Below are 21,262 nucleotides of genomic sequence, written 5' to 3' on the forward strand. Positions count from 1 at the left end.
GTGAGAGACAAACCAAATACCTAAGAGAAGAAGACGAACTTTAAAGGAAAGTGCTCTAGAAACAGCTCTTTTAGTTTCATACGGTTTAAGTGCACAATTTTTTAAATAATATTTTGTTTTTGAAATTTGACAGTGAAGCAGCTGAGCGTGCAGAGGTGGGCAAGTCGAGATGAGAAGTTGAACCAGGGACTTTTTAAGGTGAGGTGAAGGGACCACAAGACGTTGTTCACTGGCAAAGTGCAGTGAGAGAGAAGGATTGTAGACCAGGATGAGGGAGTTCAGGTACCGGTGCTGTTGACTGCTTTTGCTGCTTATAGCAGTGGATCAAGGCACTTTGTGGTCATGTAACCATGCTGCCATCAGGGAGCTCCTTGATGTTTTTTAACATTTTATTGTCATTGATCAGTGGGAATGGCCACAAAGAATCTACTGTTAAATTGCATGAATTGCTTATGGAGTTCTGTATTGTTTGAATTTAAGTGTCATGTTCAAAACTGTTTTATTTACAAATCGTTAGTTTCAATATGTTTTAAAAATGGAAACGACTTTTCTGAAAGTTTAAGTTTATTATCCAGCAAAGGACTCTGACTTGGTCAAAAAACACACACCAGCACTAAACTAACAGCCTGAAGAGTTTCACTGTGAAGATGAGCTGTTTATCATGGATTCATTAAAAACAGACAGAGATCAGCAGGTCATCAGTTTTATCTGCTTCCAATCGCTGCGTACGGCTGTAACTAAAACCTGTGATGAACACTGGAGGGGTTCACGTTGTGGTGCTCATGTCTTTGGTTCAGTGAGCCTCCTCGTGGGCTGCAGCTTGTTTTTAGCCTGTACTTCAGTTCAGTACAACAGACACTACTGAGAATCTTTGTTTCCTATTTACAATTGCATTTTGACGCCGACTGTCAATGAGCCACACATAAAAACGAACAGTTATCAAGCAAGTTCTGTAGTTAAGACTTTTTTTATCACTTTGGTTCATGTAGAGTTCATGCACTCAGTATTTGTATGATTGTGGCACCGATGAGCTGATAACTTCACAAACTTCACTACAGTAACTTCACTACAGCAGCACATCAGGTTTGAACATTTGAAACATCAAACATGCTTTTCACAATTGTCCACGTCTGTTAGAGCACAAAGAAAACCTGAAGAAATCTTTTTCAAAGCTGGAGGAAACATTTTGAAAGCTGCAGAGTTTCACTTGCTGGTGTAACTCAAAAGGAGAAGAAGAAGAGAGTGATGTGGAAAACACAGCCGGCTTATGTCCTAGTTTTTTGAGCAACAACGGCATCTTTGCAAAACATTTGTGGTGAGAAGCAACAAGAAGAGGAAGGTCAGGTCCAGCTGTCGGTCACTGATGTTTGCAGCCTCTCAACTAAATTCAAGTCACAACCCCGGTGGCAGAAAATGTGCATGAACACTGTTGGAAATGCATGAAGTGCCTCAGTAGACAACCTGACACTGGGGACGTTCCTTTCTCTAGTTGTTCCTATTTTAATTAGAAGTTTTCTTTGTTGAAGATGAACTTAACGTCGGCTGCAGAGTGGGACAGACACTGTTTCTCCAGGGATTTACCGAGCCCAGGTGGACCGCACAGGAACACCCCAACTTTGGATCTGAGGACACAAAAACCCCAAAAAGATGAAAAAACCGTGCACAAACTGAAACAACGAGACTATAAAGAGACAGAAAAAGATTTCAAAAGAAAACTAAATGAATCAGACGTGTGACTTAAATCCTCACCTTGGGTGCTTTGCTGCAATATTGGTGAATTCGTTGTCCCAGTTGGGTTTTCCATACAGAGTCTTCTGTTTGAGCCCTGTGATCGGGTCGTTCTCCGCCTCATGGTGGACGCGGAAATGAGCAGCCTGACAATAAAAGTAGAAGGTGGGATAGTCGGTGAGCTCTCAGGTGAAGGTTAGAGGTCAGAACATGGTGCTGTTGAATGTCAGCTCTGGCTGGATCTAAACTCAAAGGTGATTCAGGACTAAACATCTTTAGAGGGATCAGGATCCGTTCTCTGGTTTTCGGTTCTTCCTACCTCGGTCTCCTTCCAGCGGGTGAGGTAGATGTTGTAGCTGAGGAAGTCCGTCATGCTCTTCTCCGCCATCTGACCCTCCAGAGACTGGAGAAGGTCTGCAAACCACTCGAAGGCCTCCGTCTCCGGGCACAGCCAGTAGAAGTAAATCTGAGGAGTCCAATCATATTTATCCGAAAAAGAAATATCCCAAATATTTATCAAAAGGAGTTGTTTGGTGCTAGATGACCAACAAACAAACTGATAGTGAACAGACCAGCTGTCTGAGCAGCTGTTCGTCAGAGGAGGCTTCATGATGCTTTATGAGTTTTCAAAAACAACAGGAAGATGAATACCGAGACACCAAGATGTCAGAGACCACCTGGGTCCTTCTCACCTTCTTGGTGAAGACATCCTGATTGTTCTGGATTCGTTTGTACCACACAGACTTGAGGATGGAGGCGAAAGGAGTCACTCCGATTCCTGCGCCCACCAGCATGACCACCTCGTAACGAAACACGTCTTCGCTGGCCGTACCAAACGGGCCGTCTATGGCCACCCTGAGTCCGAGACAAACACAGAACGTACTGATAAATATCTATGAATACGTTAAATAGCCAGTGTTCAGTTTCCTCTGAACATCTGAACCAGTGACTCTACTTCATAGAAAGCATGTGAGGAGAGCTGCCAGCTGATAAGAATAATGGAAAAAACATGAAATAAATAAATGTAAAGGTTTAAAAAGAGCAGTAACTAGCAGCAGCAACGTCCCTCTGAGATGGGGGGGTAGTAAAGAATGGTAACAGGTACCTCAAAATCTACTGGACCCTGCAGATACAGACACAGAGTCTTCAGGAAGAGTAAAAATAAAAGATGTGTGACACACGACGACGACGGCACTCAACATTCAACACACGTTCAACACGTTTCCTCCGTCTACACAAACTCAGAAACACGTGTTGTGTTTTCAGCAGCTCTGAAGAAAGGACAGAGAAAAGTGGTGCCGCTCGCTCAGCAGGAGCTCCGCTCGATCACTGAAGAGGGAACAGTGCTGAAAAGAAGAGAATTACACCCAGAGAAAGGAACAGCACTCAGGGCTGGGGGGGGGGGGGCTGCAATCAACTGTAATCACGACCAATTTCAGGCCCAGTTTCCTCTGTTAGCTCCACATTCCCCCTTCACATACTTGGGCAGATTCCAGGCCTCCTGAGGCTCCGTTTTGTCTCCTCCACAGGCCTCATACAGCTCCTGAGTCCAGTCCCCCACAATACGGATGTGGGCGCTGAAGTAGTCCTCCTCGGGGGCAGAGGTCAGAGTGAAGGGGTGCCACTCCAGCCTGGAGACGGACGGACACTGGATGAAGACGTACTGACCCACCTCCATACGGAAACCCTTCTTCTTCATCTGCAGCTCCAGAGTCTTAGACGGGTGCATCACCACCTGAGAGACAGGTGAGACACACACACACACTTTAAATCAAACACACACAGTTTAAATCAAACACACACAGTTTAAATCAAACACACACACTTTAAATCAAACACACAGTTTAAATCAAACACACACAGTTTAAATCAAACACACACACTTTAATTAAAACACACACAGTTTAAATCAAACACACACACTTTAATTAAAACACACACAGTTTAAATCAAACACACACAGTTTAATTAAAACACACACACTTTAAATATAACACACACACACTTTAAATCAAACACACACACTTTAATTAAAACACACACACACTTTAAATATAACACACACACACACACTTTAAATAAAACACAAACACTTTAATTAAAACACACACACTTTAAATATAACACACACACACACTTTAAATAAAACACACACTTTAAATATAACACACACTTTAAATAAAACACACACTTTAAATCAAACACAAACACTTTAAATCAAACACACACACTTTAAATCAAACACACACTTTAAATCAAACACACACACTTTAATTAAAACACACACAGTTTAAATCAAACACACACAGTTTAATTAAAACACACACACTTTAAATATAACACACACACACTTTAAATCAAACACACACACTTTAATTAAAACACACACACACTTTAAATATAACACACACACACACACTTTAAATATAACACACACACACACTTTAAATCAAACACACACTTTAAATCAAACACACACACTTTAAATCAAACACACACACTTTAAATCAAACACACACACTTTAAATCAAACACACACACACACACACACACACCTTGGTGATGACCACCTTCTGGTGGGATCGGTAGATGCGGATAATCCTCTCACACACGTACAGGAACATGGGGGCCACCACCCACTTCCACGTCTGATAAAGTGACACGATAACATGTTAGTGAAGCTTCTGATCAGCACTTTGTTCATTCACAGGATGAAGACTGGAGCAGCTCACCCCTGGTGGGTTTCCAGCAAACACTGGTACAGCACAGTTGGAGCCGTTCCCCCCCCATTCTTCAAACTTGTCAGCACAGACGTCAGGATCGTTTGTGTCCAGGCTGGCAAACGTCTGTCCTCGTACGATTCGCCTGAAGTCAGAAACACATGAATGATAATTCTAAATACATTTACAGTTATTATGATGTGGACCTTTAAAATCCGCTGGTGCTGTTTGATGAGTTCATATTAACTCGGTGTTTGATTCATTTCACATGTCGATTATGTTTAGTTTGTATTTAATAGAATCAACAGTGTTCAGAGCCGGACTCTGGACTGTGATCAAAACTTGTCTAGTGACAAGTTTTGATCACAGTCCAAGTCTCAGAGGCTTCTTTGCTCTTTTTCACTCACGACTGAATCAAATGCTAAAATGTCCAGAACTCAACCCTCGGACCTGAGACCAAGTCAACACAGAATCTGCAGGGGGTCATGTCCAAGTCTCAGACTCTAGACTCGAGTCCACATGTACTGGAGTCACATCCAAGTTCAAGTAGGGTCGTGTAAAGATCTCGTTCTAAAGGGGTCGTTAAGAAAACTTAATGTTCCAGTAATATTAATTTAGTTCCAGAGTGTAGTCTGATCCGACCTAACCGAGGTTGAGCCCTGGACACTGAACAGGCGACAGGACCGACGTGTATTAACGGTGCTTCTGTGCCGTCCTACCCATATCCGTGGAACACCAGGCCAATGAAGAAGATCACGAAGAGGTGGTGGGTGTACCAGAACACCTCGAAGTACGACCTTCGGATCACCTCCATGGACGAGGAGATGATGAGGATGAGAGCCAGAGTGATTGCCACACCCGTCAGCCCCGCTATGGTGGTGAACATGACGATGGTGGGGTTCTGCAACAACACACAGTTTGAACTGTTGAAACCAGTTACACATAGAAACTCTTCACGTCTAGGACCTCGCGGCTGATTCATCGTGGTCACGGGGTCGTCACCTCAAACGGTTCCTCAATCATTGCCACTTTTATCCCAACACCCTCGCAGGTCCTGTCTGTTCTAACTTCCCTTCACACATGTGTGTGTTGTAACAGTTCCTCTCACTGATGAGACCTCACTGCTGGTTGTAGCTTAACGTTGAAAAGATAAATGTGCCTGCAGCTTTTTTATGGCTACGAACTGAAAGGATCAATTTGAAACCTGCTTTTGGGTCTGGTTCTTCCCTTGAACATGCTCATAAATTAAATTCAAGACCTGAACATTGTAGAGTTCCCCAGGATCCCTGTTTACTGTATTTAAACAAACAGGAGTCATTAACATCTTCGGGTTGAAATTGAATTAGAGACCATGAAGTTTAGCTTGAGAGACTGTGAGTTTAATAATAATTATAAGTCAGACTTTATTAATCCCCCAAGGGTTCAGGGTTCAGTGTCTTGTCCTGTGACACTTCGACATGTGGTCAGGAATCAGTGGGAACCGGGAATCAAACCAGCAACCCTGAGGTTCGTAGACGACTGCTCTACTGATTCACTTGGAAACCTTTATGTCCTCAAGCTGTGACAACCTGAGTTGTTGCTTATTAGTCTGGAGGAAGTGGACGGAGGAGTTGCACGTTATGTGTTGTGACAACGGTTTAGTGTGTGTGTGTGATAATAATAATGTATCTGCAAAGAGGAAGTTCCTCCAATGACAAAATATCTGAAGATAAAAACCGCAGGAGAGGAAGTTTATTGGTTGAAGTCATAATTCTTAATTTTTTTTCAGCCCTTAAGCAGCCGGAGTTTCACTGATTTAAGCAACAATCCTACAAAACCCAACAAACAAACAAACAAACAAACAAACAAACAAACAAACAACAACTCACCGTCTCGTTGGTCCTGATGGGGTTCAGGAAGGAGGCGTTGTCCCCGGTGCCGATTTCAGACAGGACGAAGGTCAGAAGACTGGTGTTACGATTCAGCTGGGCGTCCATGAAAAACTCAAAGTTAAACAAGTGAGCAACGATGTGCACGGCTACAAGGAGACAGAGAGAGACGAGGGTCAGGACAACGAGAGAGACGAGGGTCAGGACAACGAGAGAGATGAGGGTCAGGACAACGAGAGAGACGAGGGTCAACGAGAGAGACGAGGGTCAGGACAACGAGAGAGACGAGGGTCAACGAGAGAGACGAGGGTCAGGACAACGAGAGAGACGAGGGTCAACGAGAGAGACGAGGGTCAACGAGAGAGACGAGGGTCAGGACAACGAGAGAGACGAGGGTCAGGACAACGAGAGAGACGAGGGTCAACGAGAGAGACGAGGGTCAGGACAACGAGAGAGACGAGGGTCAACGAGAGAGACGAGGGTCAGGACAACGAGAGAGACGAGGGTCAGGACAACGAGAGAGACGAGGGTCAGGACAACGAGAGAGATGAGGGTCAACGAGAGAGATGAGGGTCAGGACAACGAGAGAGACGAGGGTCAACGAGAGAGACGAGGGTCAGGACAACGAGAGAGACGAGGGTCAACGAGAGAGACGAGGGTAAGGACAACGAGAGAGACGAGGGTCAGGACAACGAGAGAGACGAGGGTCAGGACAACACAGAGAGACGAGGGTCAGGACAATGAGAGACGAACGAGGGTCAGGACAACGAGAGAGATGAGGGTCAGGACAATGAGAGATGAACGAGGGTCAGGACAACGAGAGAGACGAGGGTCAGGACAACACAGAGAGACGAGGGTCAGGACAATGAGAGACGAACGACGGTCAGGACAACGAGAGAGACGAGGGTCAACGAGAGAGACGAGGGTCAGGACAACGAGAGAGACGAGGGTCAGGACAACGAGAGAGACGAGGGTCAGGACAACGAGAGAGACGAGGGTCAACGAGAGAGACGAGGGTCAGGACAACGAGAGAGACGAGGGTCAACGAGAGAGACGAGGGTCAGGACAACGAGAGAGACGAGGGTCAGGACAACACAGAGAGACGAGGGTCAGGACAACGAGAGAGACGAGGGTCAGCGAGAGAGACGAGGGTCAGGACAACGAGAGATGAACGAGGGTCAGGACAACGAGAGAGACGAGGGTCAACGAGAGAGACGAGGGTCAGGACAACGAGAGATGAACGAGGGTCAGGACAACGAGAGAGACGAGGGTCAGGACAACGAGAGAGACGAGGGTCAACGAGAGAGACGAGGGTCAAAGAGAGAGAGGAGGGTCAACGAGAGACAAACGAGCGTCAGGACAACGAGAGAGACGAGGGTCAGGACAACGAGAGATGAACGGGGGTCAGGACAACGAGAGAGACGAGGGTCAACGAGAGAGTCGAGGGTCAGGACAACAGAGAGACGAGGGTCAGGACAACAGAGAGACGAGGGTCAGGACAACGAGAGAGACGAGGGTCAGGACAACGAGAGATGAACGAGGGTCAGGACAACGAGAGAGACGAGGGTCAGGACAACGAGAGATGAACGAGGGTCAACGAGAGAGACGAGGGTCAACGAGAGAGACGAGGGTCAACGAGAGAGACGAGGGTCAACGAGAGAGACGAGAGTCAACGAGAGACAAACGAGCGTCAGGACAACGAGAGAGACGAGGGTCAGGACAACGAGAGACGAACGAGGGTCAACGAGAGAGACGAGGGTCAGGACAACGAGAGAGACGAGGGTCAACGAGAGAGACGAGGGTCAGGACAACGAGAGATGAACGAGGGTCAGGACAACGAGAGAGACGAGGGTCAGGACAACGAGAGACGAACGAGGGTCAGGACAATGATATATATATATATATCATTATATATATATAATGATATATATATATATCATTATATATATATAATTATATATAATATTGTATATTAATAAACAAATGTTTTCCGTGCAGCTCAGTATGTTTAATCTCTGTCATTGATCCTCTTACATAGTTTTATCTACATCTTCCACTTCCTGTTCATTGCTCTACTCATGACAGGAAACTTTCTGTAAAATCACCAGCAGCACTCTGACACCAGATTTTAAATCCTAACTAAGAAAACCTTGAGGTAGTGTTTTGATCATTTTGGATTTCCGTGCAGTGACAGCAGTACCTGTGTGGAAGGCGATCATATAAGCCACCAGTTTGTGAAACGTGAGGTTTCGGTCCAGCTGCCGAGCGGCTGTTCGACTGCAGCACTGAGCACAACAAAGAAGAGCAGTTTCAAATAAATGGAAACTTCCTAAACTGGTTGTCAGCAGGTCAGTTCCTCTTTTAACCTGGTACCTGGATGGTGCCACGGAGAAACGACAGGAGGTTCCGGCACACCGGCAGCAGAATGAGCATGCAGTTGAAGTTGAGGCAGGCAGCAGGTGCTCTGGCCCACGGCAAAGCTTGCTGGGGGGTTAGAGGTAGAGGGTGGGGGGTTATTTCCAAATGTACTCAGATGATTTTTTTTCTCACAGTCTGTTTTCTTCCTCTCTCTCTCTTCTACACATGGACCGGTACATTGTTCAACAGGTTTTATTTCTGTATAACTTCGTGCTACGACATGAAATTTATCCTATGAATGTCCTGAAGTTTCTGGATGTTCTGTTGACACTGAAATAAGTCGAGGTGGTGAAGATTCATCATCATGGAACTGAACTTAACAAGGAGAGACCTCCTTTAATTAAAGCTGTGTAAAGAAGAAGAAGAATGCTGCTCATCTCTGTAGTAATGATATTTGTCCTTTAGTCTTCCTGTTTCACTTCTGCTGACTTGAAGCCAGCTGTGCAGCGTGCAGCCAGCTGTGACCACAGAGAAACGTAAGCTCACCTTCAGTACGTGCAAATGTGCCTGTAGACACCAGGCTGGTCAGATAAGGTGAGATCAGGGCAGGGTGTGGTCTTTACTGTTGTGTTGTGTGTGTTACAGGAAGGTTATAAATGATTCAAACTGAGCAGAACGTTTATCAGCTCCTGAAGATATTTATTATATGAATCCGATCTACAGTAAATCACACCGCTCAGTGTGTGAAGCCGTTACTGTGCTGCATGCACACAAACAAAGGAAAGAGAAGGAGGCTGTGGGTGGGTAGCAGTTGAAATAATGAGGCTTCTCACAGCTGCTGAATTAAAAGGAACTGAGAAAGACCTGGTCCTGTTTTTTATATGACTCATTTAGTATTTTGCCTTTCATGGATTGTTAAATTAGTTCTTGATTTTTCTGCTTTTCTGCTTTTCATTAGCATTCAAACGGAATAGATTTCACTCTGATGCTGGTGACAGATGTGAAGCTGCACGTCAGACTCACCCCGAGCAGGACTCTGGTGTAAAGCCACCGCTTGACCAAGAAGTTCATGTAGAACTGAACAAACAGGTACGCATTGATGCCCAGCCAGACCAGCTGCAACACACACACACACACACGTCACGTTAGATCACACACGTTCCCTTCTACAACAATAATATTAATAAAATCAACTAATTAAATTAATATTACTAAATAATAATACACAATAAGTGACCTCATTTACATTCTATGAATATAATATATTATTATTACATTATAATACTCTGAAAATGAAGAAGTTTTACTTTGAGTATTCTAAATCTGTTTTTGCTGATTTACTCAAGCAGCAGATTCTCACATCACATCACATCACATCACATCACATTGTTGGTGTTCTTCCACACATAGAGTTTCAGCAGGGGGACATAATATATAACACAGGATATAAAATAACACACAATATATTTTAGATACAGAGTCCTGACAGTGAGATAACTGAATAAATACACGTGCAGAACGTTGTGATGATGGGAACAGTTTGCTGAATCTGTTTTAAAGCTCTAAAAGCTCAAAGCTAATTAATAAGAACAGAAAATAAATCGTTTAAATCGTGTTTTGACCTCAGACATTCACAGAGGAGCTGTTTATCATGATGAACTAACTGAAACCCACGTTCAGACTGAACAGGTCAGAAACAGCTCAGACAAAAAGCAAAAACACTCACGATAACAAAGATGGAGAGTCCCTCGTTGGCGACAAAGTTCCCCATGATGCAGCTGCTGAGTGTGGAGGAGAGAGTGTTAGTGTGAGGGAGGCGAGTGTCAGCGCTCTACGCTCGTTACTCATTTTATAACCTTGGTTGGAAGCGAATAAGGAAGTGACCCCACTTGTTCCTGCACTTACAGTGAAAAGGTTTCTTATCAAACCTGAGTCAGTTGTTTGACTCTTAGAAAGATTTAATCATCGTTTGTGCAAACACACGTGTCCGAAAGCAAAAGAAAGAAAAGAGTGATTCTTAAAAACACACTCACAGTTTCCATTTGATTTTTAATGCATCTTATTTATCAGACTAAAGCAGGAACCAGGTGTGAAACGTCTAATCCATCCTTTACATGCTCAACACAGCTGAACCCCACCGCCCTCAATAATCGAAAGCTGTGTTTAAGTTTCTGAAAACACAGAATGTTCAATGAGGTGAATTCATTATTTAAACAAAGGGTTCTATCGTCTGTATTATTATATGAATTCAAAGGAACATTTATTATCTCATTGTCTAGTTGTTTCAATATGACGTGTCCCATTATTTATAAGTTAGTTTGTCTCTGTAAACAGACGTGGTTCCTTTATCTTGTCATCACGACCACGCCCTGGTGGGGGGGTGGGGGGGGGGGGGGTGGGGTAGTCTGTGTCCACAACCACATTCAGTCGTGTTTCTGTTTGTGTGTTTTACAAAGTGACAGTTTGGATCAATGTGGAGTCTCTGCAGTTGATAGCTAGAGAAGGTGAAAAGCTGGAAGTGATTACTCAGGTAGAAAACATCGAATCGGAGTAAAAACACTTACAAAGTGGAAGTGGAGCCTGGAGCGTCTCCGCTGTCCTCTGCTGCAGCTCTTCAGTGAGCTAACAGGTGACTGTCGAGGAGGAACTTGATACTCGGTGTGGACATGGTGAAGTTTAGGCAGAGGAAGTGGCAGGTTTCTAAATGTGAAGTAAAACAGAGGGTTAATTGCCACACGCTTCCTGTTTCAACCTGAATTGCAGAGATGGAGACGAGTGAAGCAAAACATGCAACAACTTTAACAAACCTTAACTTTAACAAACCTCAACACACGGTAGCTCAAAACATCCAGAGGCTGGTTCCAGAAGCAGGAAGTAAGTGTGTTACAAGACCCTGGAGAAGGAGCTGATCAGATGGTTTGGAACTGGTTCCTGAGGTCACAGAGAAGGTTTAGCGGTGTGCAGATGAGCGATGAGTCCTTACAGGGGAAATATTAAAGAAACATCAAGAGAAATATTAAAAAACATCATGAGAAATATTAAGAAGCTTCATGAGAAAATATTAAAGAAACATCAAGAGAAATATTAAAGAAACATCAAGAGAAATATTAAAAAACATAATGAGAAATATTAAAGAAACATCAAGAGAAATATTAAAAAACATCATGAGAAATATTAAGAAGCTTCATGAGAAAATATTAAAAACATCAAGAGAAATATTAAAGAAACATCAAGAGAAATATTAAGAAGCTTCATGAGAAAATATTAAAGAAACATCAAGAGAAATATTAAAGAAACATCAAGAGAAATATTAAGAAGCTTCATGAGAAAATATTAAAGAAACATCAAGAGAAATATTAAAGAAACATCATGAGAAATATTAAGAAACATCATGAGAAATATTAAAGAAACATCATGAGAAATATTAAAAAACATCATGAGAAATATTAAAGAAACATCATGAGAAATATTAAAGAAACATCAAGATAAATATTAAAGAAACATCATGAGAAATATTAAAGAAACATCAAGAGAAATATTAAAAAACATCATGAGAAATATTAAAGAAACATCAAGAGAAATATTAAAAAACATCATGAGAAATATTAAAGAAACATCAAGAGAAATATTAAGAAACATCATGAGAAATATTAAGAAGCTTCATGAGAAAATATTAAAGAAACATCAAGAGAAATATTAAAGAAACATCAAGAGAAATATTAAAAAACATCAAGAGAAATATTAAAGAAACATCATGAGAAATATTAAAGAAACATCAAGAAAAATATTAAAAAACATCATGAGAAATATTAAAGAAACATCAAGAGAAATATTAAAAAACATCATGAGAAATATTAAAGAAACATCATGAGAAATATTAAGAAACATCATGAGAAATATTAAAAAACATCATGAGAAATATTAAAGAAACATCAAGAGAAATATTAAAGAAACATCATGAGAAATATTAAAGAAACATCAAGAAAAATATTAAAGAAACATCATGAGAAATATTAAAAAACATAATGATAAATATTAAAAAACATCATGAGAAATATTAAAAAACATCATGAGAAATATTAAAGCAACATCAAGAGAATTATTAAAAAACATCAAGAAAAATATTAAAAAACATCAAGAGAAATATTAAAAAACATCATGAGAAATATTAAAAAACATCATGAGAAATATTAAAGAAACATCATGAGAAATATTAAGAAACATCATGAGAAATATTAAAAAACATCATGAGAAATATTAAAGAAACATCAAGAGAAATATTAAAGAAACATCAAGAGAAATATTAAAGAAACATCATGAGAAATATTAAAGAAACATCATGAGAAATATTAAAAAACATCATGAGAAAATATTAAAGAAACATCATGAGAAATATTAAAGCAACATCATGAGAAATATTAAGAAGCTTCATGAGAAAATATTAAAGAAACATCATGAGAAATATTAAAAAACATCATAAGAAATATTAAAGAAACATCATGAGCAATATTAAAGAAACATCAAGATAAATATTAAAGAAACATCATGAGAAATATTAAAGAAACATCAAGATAAATATTAAAAAACATCATGAGAAATATTAAAGAAACATCAAGAGAAATATTAAAAAACATCATGAGAAATATTAAAGAAACATCAAGAGAAATATTAAGAAACATCATGAGAAATATTAAGAAGCTTCATGAGAAAATATTAAAGAAACATCAAGAGAAATATTAAAGAAACATCAAGAGAAATATTAAAAAACATCATGAGAAATATTAAAGAAACATCATGAGAAACATTAAAGAAACATCAAGAGAAATATTAAAAAACATCAAGAGAAATATTAAAGAAACATCAAGAGAAATATTAAAAAACATCATGAGAAATATAAAAAAAACATCAAGAAAAATATTAAAAAACATCATCATGAGAAATATTAAGAAACATAATGATAAATATAAAAAACATCATGAGAAATATTAAAAAACATCATGAGAAATATTAAAGAAACATCAAGAAAAATATTAAAAAACATCATCATGAGAAATATTAAGAAACATAATGATAAATATAAAAAACATCAAGAGAAATATTAAAAAACATCAAGAAAAATATTAAAAAACATCAAGAAAAATATTAAAAAACATCATCATGAGAAATATTAAAAAACATCATGAGAAATATTAAAAAACATCAAGAGAAATATTAAAAAAACATCTAGAAAAATATTAAAAAACATCAAGAGAAATATTGAAAAACATCATGAGAAATATTAAAAAACATCATGAGAAATATTAAAGAAACATCATGAGAAATATTAAGAAACATCATGAGAAATATTAAAAAACATCATGAGAAATATTAAAGAAACATCAAGAGAAATATTAAAGAAACATCAAGAGAAATATTAAAGAAACATCATGAGAAATATTGAAGAAACATCATGAGAAATATTAAAAAACATCATGAGAAAATATTAAAGAAACATCATGAGAAATATTAAAGAAACATCATGAGAAATATTAAGAAGCTTCATGAGAAAATATTAAAGAAACATCATGAGAAATATTAAAAAACATCATGAGAAATATTAAAGAAACATCATGAGAAATATTAAAGAAACATCAAGATAAATATTAAAAAACATCATGAGAAATATTAAAGAAACATCAAGAGAAATATTAAAAAACATCATGAGAAATATTATAGAAACATCAAGATAAATATTAAAGAAACATCATGAGAAATATTAAAGAAACATCAAGATAAATATTAAAAAACATCATGAGAAATATTAAAGAAACATCATGAGAAATATTAAAGAAACATCAAGATAAATATTAAAAAACATCATGAGAAATATTAAAGAAACATCAAGATAAATATTAAAGAAACATCATGAGAAATATTAAAGAAACATCAAGATAAATATTAAAAAACATCATGAGAAATATTAAAGAAACATCAAGAGAAATATTAAAAAACATCATGAGAAATATTAAAGAAACATCAAGAGAAATATTAAGAACATCATGAGAAATATTAAGAAGCTTCATGAGAAAATATTAAAGAAACATCAAGAGAAATATTAAAGAAACATCAAGAGAAATATTAAAAAACATCATGAGAAATATTAAAGAAACATCATGAGAAACATTAAAGAAACATCAAGAGAAATATTAAAAAACATCAAGAGAAATATTAAAGAAACATCATGAGAAATATTAAAGAAACATCCAAGAAAAATATTAAAAAACATCATCATGAGAAATATTAAGAAACATAATGATAAATATAAAAAACATCATGAGAAATATTAAAAAACATCATGAGCAATATTAAAGAAACATCAAGAGAAATATTAAAAAACATCATGAGAAATATTAAAAAACATCAAGAAAAATATTAAAAAACATCATCATGAGAAATATTAAAGAAACATCAAGAGAAATATTAAAAAACATCAAGAGAAATATTAAAGAAACATCAAGAGAAATATTAAAGAAACATCAAGAGAAATATAAAAAACATCATGAGAAATATTAAAGAAACATCATGAGAAACATTAAAGAAACATCAAGAGAAATATTAAAAAACATCAAGAGAAATATTAAAGAAACATCATGAGAAATATTAAAGAAACATCCAAGAAAAATATTAAAAAACATCATCATGAGAAATATTAAGAAACATAATGATAAATATAAAAAACATCAAGAGAAATATTAAAAAACATCAAGAAAAATATTAAAAAACATCAAGAAAAATATTAAAAAAACATCATCATGAGAAATATTAAAAAACATCATGAGAAATATTAAAAAACATCAAGAGAAATATTAAAAAAACATCTAGAAAAATATTAAAAAACATCAAGAGAAATATTGAAAAACATCATGAGAAATATTAAAAAACATCATGAGAAATATTAAAGAAACATCATGAGAAATATTAAGAAACATCATGAGAAATATTAAAAAACATCATGAGAAATATTAAAGAAACATCAAGAGAAATATTAAAGAAACATCAAGAGAAATATTAAAGAAACATCATGAGAAATATTAAAGAAACATCATGAGAAATATTAAAAAACATCATGAGAAAATATTAAAGAAACATCATGAGAAATATTAAAGAAACATCATGAGAAATATTAAGAAGCTTCATGAGAAAATATTAAAGAAACATCATGAGAAATATTAAAAAACATCATGAGAAATATTAAAGAAACATCATGAGAAATATTAAAGAAACATCAAGATAAATATTAAAAAACATCATGAGAAATATTAAAGAAACATCAAGAGAAATATTAAAAAACATCATGAGAAATATTATAGAAACATCAAGAGAAATATTAAAGAAACATCATGAGAAATATTAAAGAAACATCAAGATAAATATTAAAAACATCATGAGAAATATTAAAGAAACATCATGAGAAATATTAAAGAAACATCAAGATAAATATTAAAAAACATCATGAGAAATATTAAAGAAACATCAAGATAAATATTAAAGAAACATCATGAGAAATATTAAAGAAACATCAAGATAAATATTAAAAAACATCATGAGAAATATTAAAGAAACATCAAGAGAAATATTAAAAAACATCATGAGAAATATTATAGAAACATCAAGAGAAATATTAAGAACATCATGAGAAATATTAAGAAGCTTCATGAGAAAATATTAAAGAAACATCAAGAGAAATATTAAAGAAACATCAAGAGAAATATTAAAAAACATCATGAGAAATATTAAAGAAACATCATGAGAAACATTAAAGAAACATCAAGAGAAATATTAAAAAACATCAAGAGAAATATTAAAGAAACATCATGAGAAATATTAAAGAAACATCCAAGAAAAATATTAAAAAACATCATCATGAGAAATATTAAGAAACATAATGATAAATATAAAAAACATCATGAGAAATATTAAAAAACATCATGAGCAATATTAAAGCAACATCAAGAGAAATATTAAAAAACATCAAGAAAAATATTAAAAAACATCAAGAAAAATATTAAAAAACATCATCATGAGAAATATTAAAGAAACATCAAGAGAAATATTAAAAAACATCAAGAGAAATATTAAAGAAACATCAAGAGAAATATTAAAGAAACATCAAGAGAAATATAAAAAACATCATGAGAAATATTAAAGAAACATCATGAGAAACATTAAAGAAACATCAAGAGAAATATTAAAAAACATCAAGAGAAATATTAAAGAAACATCATGAGAAATATTAAAGAAACATCCAAGAAAAATATTAAAAAACATCATCATGAGAAATATTAAGAAACATAATGATAAATATAAAAAACATCATGAGAAATATTAAAAAACATCATGAGCAATATTAAAGCAACATCAAGAGAAATATTAAAAAACATCAAGAAAAATATTAAAAAACATCAAGAGAAATATTAAAAAACATAATCAAGAAAAATATTAAAAAACATCAAGAAAAATATTAAAAAACATCAAGAAAAATATTAAAAAACATCATCATGAGAAATATTAAAAAACATCATGAGAAATATTAAAGAAACATCATGAGAAATATTAAAGAAACATCAAGAGAAATATTAAAGAAACATCATGAGAAATATTAAAGAAACATCAAGAGAAATATTAAAAAACATTATGATAAAATATTAAAGAAACATCATGAGAAATATTAAAAAACATTAAGAGAAATATTAAAGAGACATCAAGAGAAATATTAAATAACATCATGATAAATATTAAAGAAGCTTCATGGTCGTTTCATGTGAGTTCAAATCTTTCAATAATATTTTGGAGAAAAATGAAAAAGAACAAAAAAACAGTAAGAATGTCATCAGGATTTTTAGGTTTTATCTGGGTTTTTGAAAATCCAACTTTCACTCAGGATTATGTTCAATCAGATCGCTGCTGATTGTTCTGAGGGATTAAACATCGTAGATTACACCAACGCAGATTAACCCTTAGACTGTCAAAGTGTAACGTGGACCAGTGGAACAGCAGCGGTCGCTGCGTCTGACGCTCTGTGGTTATTGGATCAATAACTGATCTGTGTGTCTGTGGTTATTGGATCAATAACTGATCTGTGTGTCTGTGGTTATTGGATCAATAACTGATCTGTGTGTCTGTGGTTATTGGATCAATAACTGATCTGTGTGTCTGTGGTTATTGGATCAATAACTGATCTGTGTGTCTGTGGTTATTGGATCAATAACTGATCTGTGTGTTGGACACAGGACTCAGCAGCGTCTCTAGTTCAGAGGTAACTGAGTAAACAGTGCTGGTGCGTTACTGCCACCACCAGGACACAAGACATGAAGACGGTGTGAGCAGAGATCTGGAGACACTGGGAGACACAGAACATGTGAATTCACAGCTCTCTCACTGACACTGAGCGTTCCTGAACGTTCCTGAACGTTCTGCTGACTGTGGAACCCCCTGAGACCCTGGAGGTGAGAGTTGAACTGCTTCTTCTCTGAGGAGACAGTCGGCGTGAAGCTTCATGTTGTTCCTCATCGCTGTGGCCGCTGGAGTGGACTCACTGTCTTATCTGTCCAAGAGGCCGGAGGAGCCGGAGCTGGAACTACGAATATTACTACTACTGGAGAAGGGTCAAAGGGTCAAAGGGTCAAACATCATTGATACAGAATCAGGTGTTTAGTTTGAAACTGTTGGAGGGTCCATGTTTGATAAGTGATACGAGTGTGTGTGTGTTTGTGTGTGTGTGTTTTTGTGTGTGTGTGTTTGTGTGTGTGTGTGTGTGTGTGTGTGTGTTTGTGTGTGTGTGTTTGTGTGTGTGTGTGTGTGTGTGTTTGTGTGTTTTTGTGTGTGTGTGTTTGTGTGTTTTTGTGTGTGTGTGTTTGTGTGTTTTGTGTGTGTGTGTGTGTTTGTGTGTGTGGTGTGTGTGTGTGTGTGTGTTTGTGTGTGTGTGTGTTTGTGTATGTGTCAGTATTGGACTCATTCTGTCACGTCTCATGTTTTTCACTCTACCATTAAACTTCAGCCACTTTCAGTCTGAATTATGTATTTTCCCCGTCCACAGCTGTCTGTCTGTCCACAGCTGTCTGTCTGTCCACAGCTGTCTGTCTGTCTGTCCACAGCTGTCTGTCTGTCCACAGATGTCTGTCTGTCCACAGCTGTCTGTCTGTCTGTCCACAGCTGTCTGTCTGTCCACAGATGTCTGTCTGTCTCCTCCTCCTCTGTTACCTGCTCAGTTTTCCCACCTGATCCGGCTCCTCCCACCTGCTCGCCTGTGTCCAGTTCCTCGAGAGACAGGACAGAGACGGTCGTCTGTGGTCTGATATATTTTCCTCTTCCTGGTCCTGTGTGTTGTATTAAAGTGAACTGTTCATGTGCGTCAGTGCGTCTGTTAACGTAACATCGATAGAGTTTTGAATTCCAGGTCCGTTTCTCAGTGAAGGCTGGAGAATCTGCACCCAGAGGCGTCCGTTCTAAACGTCTGCAGCCTGATTTCTATTCACATCCATGTTCGTGCTGCTGTGACGAGACATTAACTCTCAGCTCAGTGTCAGATTTAATGAGTAATATTAAAAAAGGAGATCACTCTGGGTCTTATGTCAGATCGTTGTCTTGTTGACCTGCTGCTCTTGATATTTTCTGAAGCCGTAACCCTGACGTGACCTTCAAATGTCAAACGCTCACAGGGTTCAGCGGACGGTAAACGTCTGCTGCCCGAGGTGAAGGTTAAAGCGACACTCACATGCTGTGTAATTTAGACAAAAGGCCTTCGAGTTATTTTCCTCCTAATCTGGAGGAAGGGGATTAGATTAAATCTCTTACATAGCAACTGTGACATCACCACCGACCCATTTCACAACGCTTAATCACAAAGAGCTGCAGCAGGACTGGGACGTTTCTGGACCTGGACCTGAAGTTTCTTCTGCCTGGACTCAAGTTTAGACTTTTAACAACCAACATGAAGTAAAACCTGATTTTAAATGTGATAACCTGAGCTGCACCTGAACAGTTCTCCACTCTCTGTGTGTCTGGATCAGTGAGAACTACAGTAAACAGTGAAACGTGCTCGTTCCATATGTTGCTGCACTGTTGGAAACTTGGAGACTCTTACAAACATCATGAGCACGAGATTAAATTCATAACCATCAAGATGGTTTATTAACTCACGACATCACAACAACAGTTTAATGAAGTGACCTAATTGGATTCAAACCTGGTTGGATTACCGGCACAGGTCAGAGGGTAAATATACAGACACCATAAAAGACACAAGATCAGACATGAGACTAAAAACTGAAAACGACACGAACGGTGAACAATTACAAACAGATCCATCGTTTTCTAATCTGTTTGATGATATTTCACGTTTGTCTCATGGTTCATATTTCGTGTTCCACTTCCTGCACCTGTTTAAAGGAGCCTCGCTGTGTCCCGTTAAGTCTGTTGGACCTCGTCTCACATGTTCAGCTGAGCCACAGCTGGTAGAACAGTGTGTTAGACGCCGCTGCTCCCGATTCCTTCACATCAGCTCACATTCAGGCTCTGGATCTGTCTGATGAATCATTCAGAGGAGGATGCACTCTAGTTAATATGAATCATGCCTCTGGGCTCCAGCGGCACCGAGCAGTCACGCTGCTCTCATTGGTTAAACATCAGCAAGGAGACCGTAAACAAAACAGAGCTCGAGGCCTCGGAGCGCAGGAGCCCAACAAGCTGCTCTGGAGAATAATCGGATTATTTTGGTCTCTGCGGGTCAGAGCTCAAACTGATCTGAGGTGACTGCTCTTTCACAGGCTGCGGAAGTCTGAAGGTTTCCTGAAAACACTGAGCACAGTGTCTTTGGTAAAATCACTGGAAATGTTTGATCTTTTTTATGGATGTGAAAAAGTTTCCGATAACATACAAACAAAAAAGGACTAAATGAAATGTTCTGGGGTCACGTGGCTGAAAGACGAGCTCCTCAAAGGGTCATGATGAAATGAAAGACTGGTTCTATAAACAGCTGAATCATTAATAATAATAAATAAAAAGAACATTAAAGCTGGTTTTAATAAAATGTTGAATTATTTATACACTTAAATTAAAGTCACATTCATTGATTACATGAATATCACAAAAAAAATCAGTCAGTTTTAATTATTAGCATAAACCTGACAACATATTTCAATTTGTCAAAGGCTTCTGGGAAATGTAGTTGTTGAACGATGGAACCAGTTTTAGCTCCTAAATGATAATATAATTTAAAAAAGATAAATATAATTACTAGAATAGATATAAACAAAACAATGAAGTACTAATAATGTCTGATCATTTAGAATTATTTTGTTTATTTATTTCTTTATGGAAGCTCAAAAAGCACCAGGTAAATAAACAAATAAATGATATTTAATAAATGGAAATTATTGATTTCATTTAAAATGATGGCATACACAGTAATTCATTATTTGAAGTTATTGCATGTTCCCAACTCTGAATTGAAAGTAAGTTATCATGTTGACGTGGTTTAAATATTTGTGACATATTATTTTAACCAGCTTTTTATCATGACTTGGTTTCTTTTTCTTCTTCTTCTCTTCT

The 21,262-nt window shown here is 37.3% G+C and overlaps 1 protein-coding gene across 1 annotated transcript; it reads right to left on the reverse strand.

Moving 5' to 3' along the window:
• Positions 1-551: 551 nt before the first annotated feature.
• LOC113164564 (cytochrome b-245 heavy chain) lies at positions 552-10,542 on the reverse strand. The gene is made up of 13 exons (XM_026363918.1): positions 10,401-10,542; positions 9,698-9,790; positions 8,690-8,800; positions 8,517-8,601; positions 6,317-6,465; positions 5,168-5,349; positions 4,461-4,593; positions 4,284-4,376; positions 3,210-3,463; positions 2,421-2,583; positions 2,048-2,194; positions 1,750-1,874; positions 552-1,622 (listed from the first exon to the last, which is right to left on the reverse strand). Exons 1-13 carry the CDS (start codon positions 10,443-10,445, stop codon positions 1,505-1,507), a joined length of 1,698 nt encoding a protein of 565 aa, XP_026219703.1. The 5' UTR covers positions 10,446-10,542; the 3' UTR covers positions 552-1,504.
• Between the last annotated feature and the right edge of the window lie 10,720 nt (positions 10,543-21,262).

The sequence above is a fragment of the Anabas testudineus genome, chromosome 2, assembly GCF_900324465.2.
Source record: "Anabas testudineus chromosome 2, fAnaTes1.2, whole genome shotgun sequence".
Taxonomy (NCBI): Eukaryota; Metazoa; Chordata; class Actinopteri; order Anabantiformes; family Anabantidae; genus Anabas; species Anabas testudineus.

Bases quoted from the DNA above. Each gene is read 5' to 3' on its own strand.
- LOC113164564 (XM_026363918.1), bottom strand. From the start codon at position 10,445: ATGGGGAACTTTGTCGCCAACGAGGGACTCTCCATCTTTGTTATC. The intron at 1,875-2,047 runs GTAGGAAGAACC...TTTTATTGTCAG, and splicing joins CCCGCTGGAAGGAGACCGAG to GCTGCTCATTTCCGCGTCCA. The intron at 1,623-1,749 runs GTGAGGATTTAA...TTGTGTCCTCAG, and splicing joins ATTGCAGCAAAGCACCCAAG to ATCCAAAGTTGGGGTGTTCC.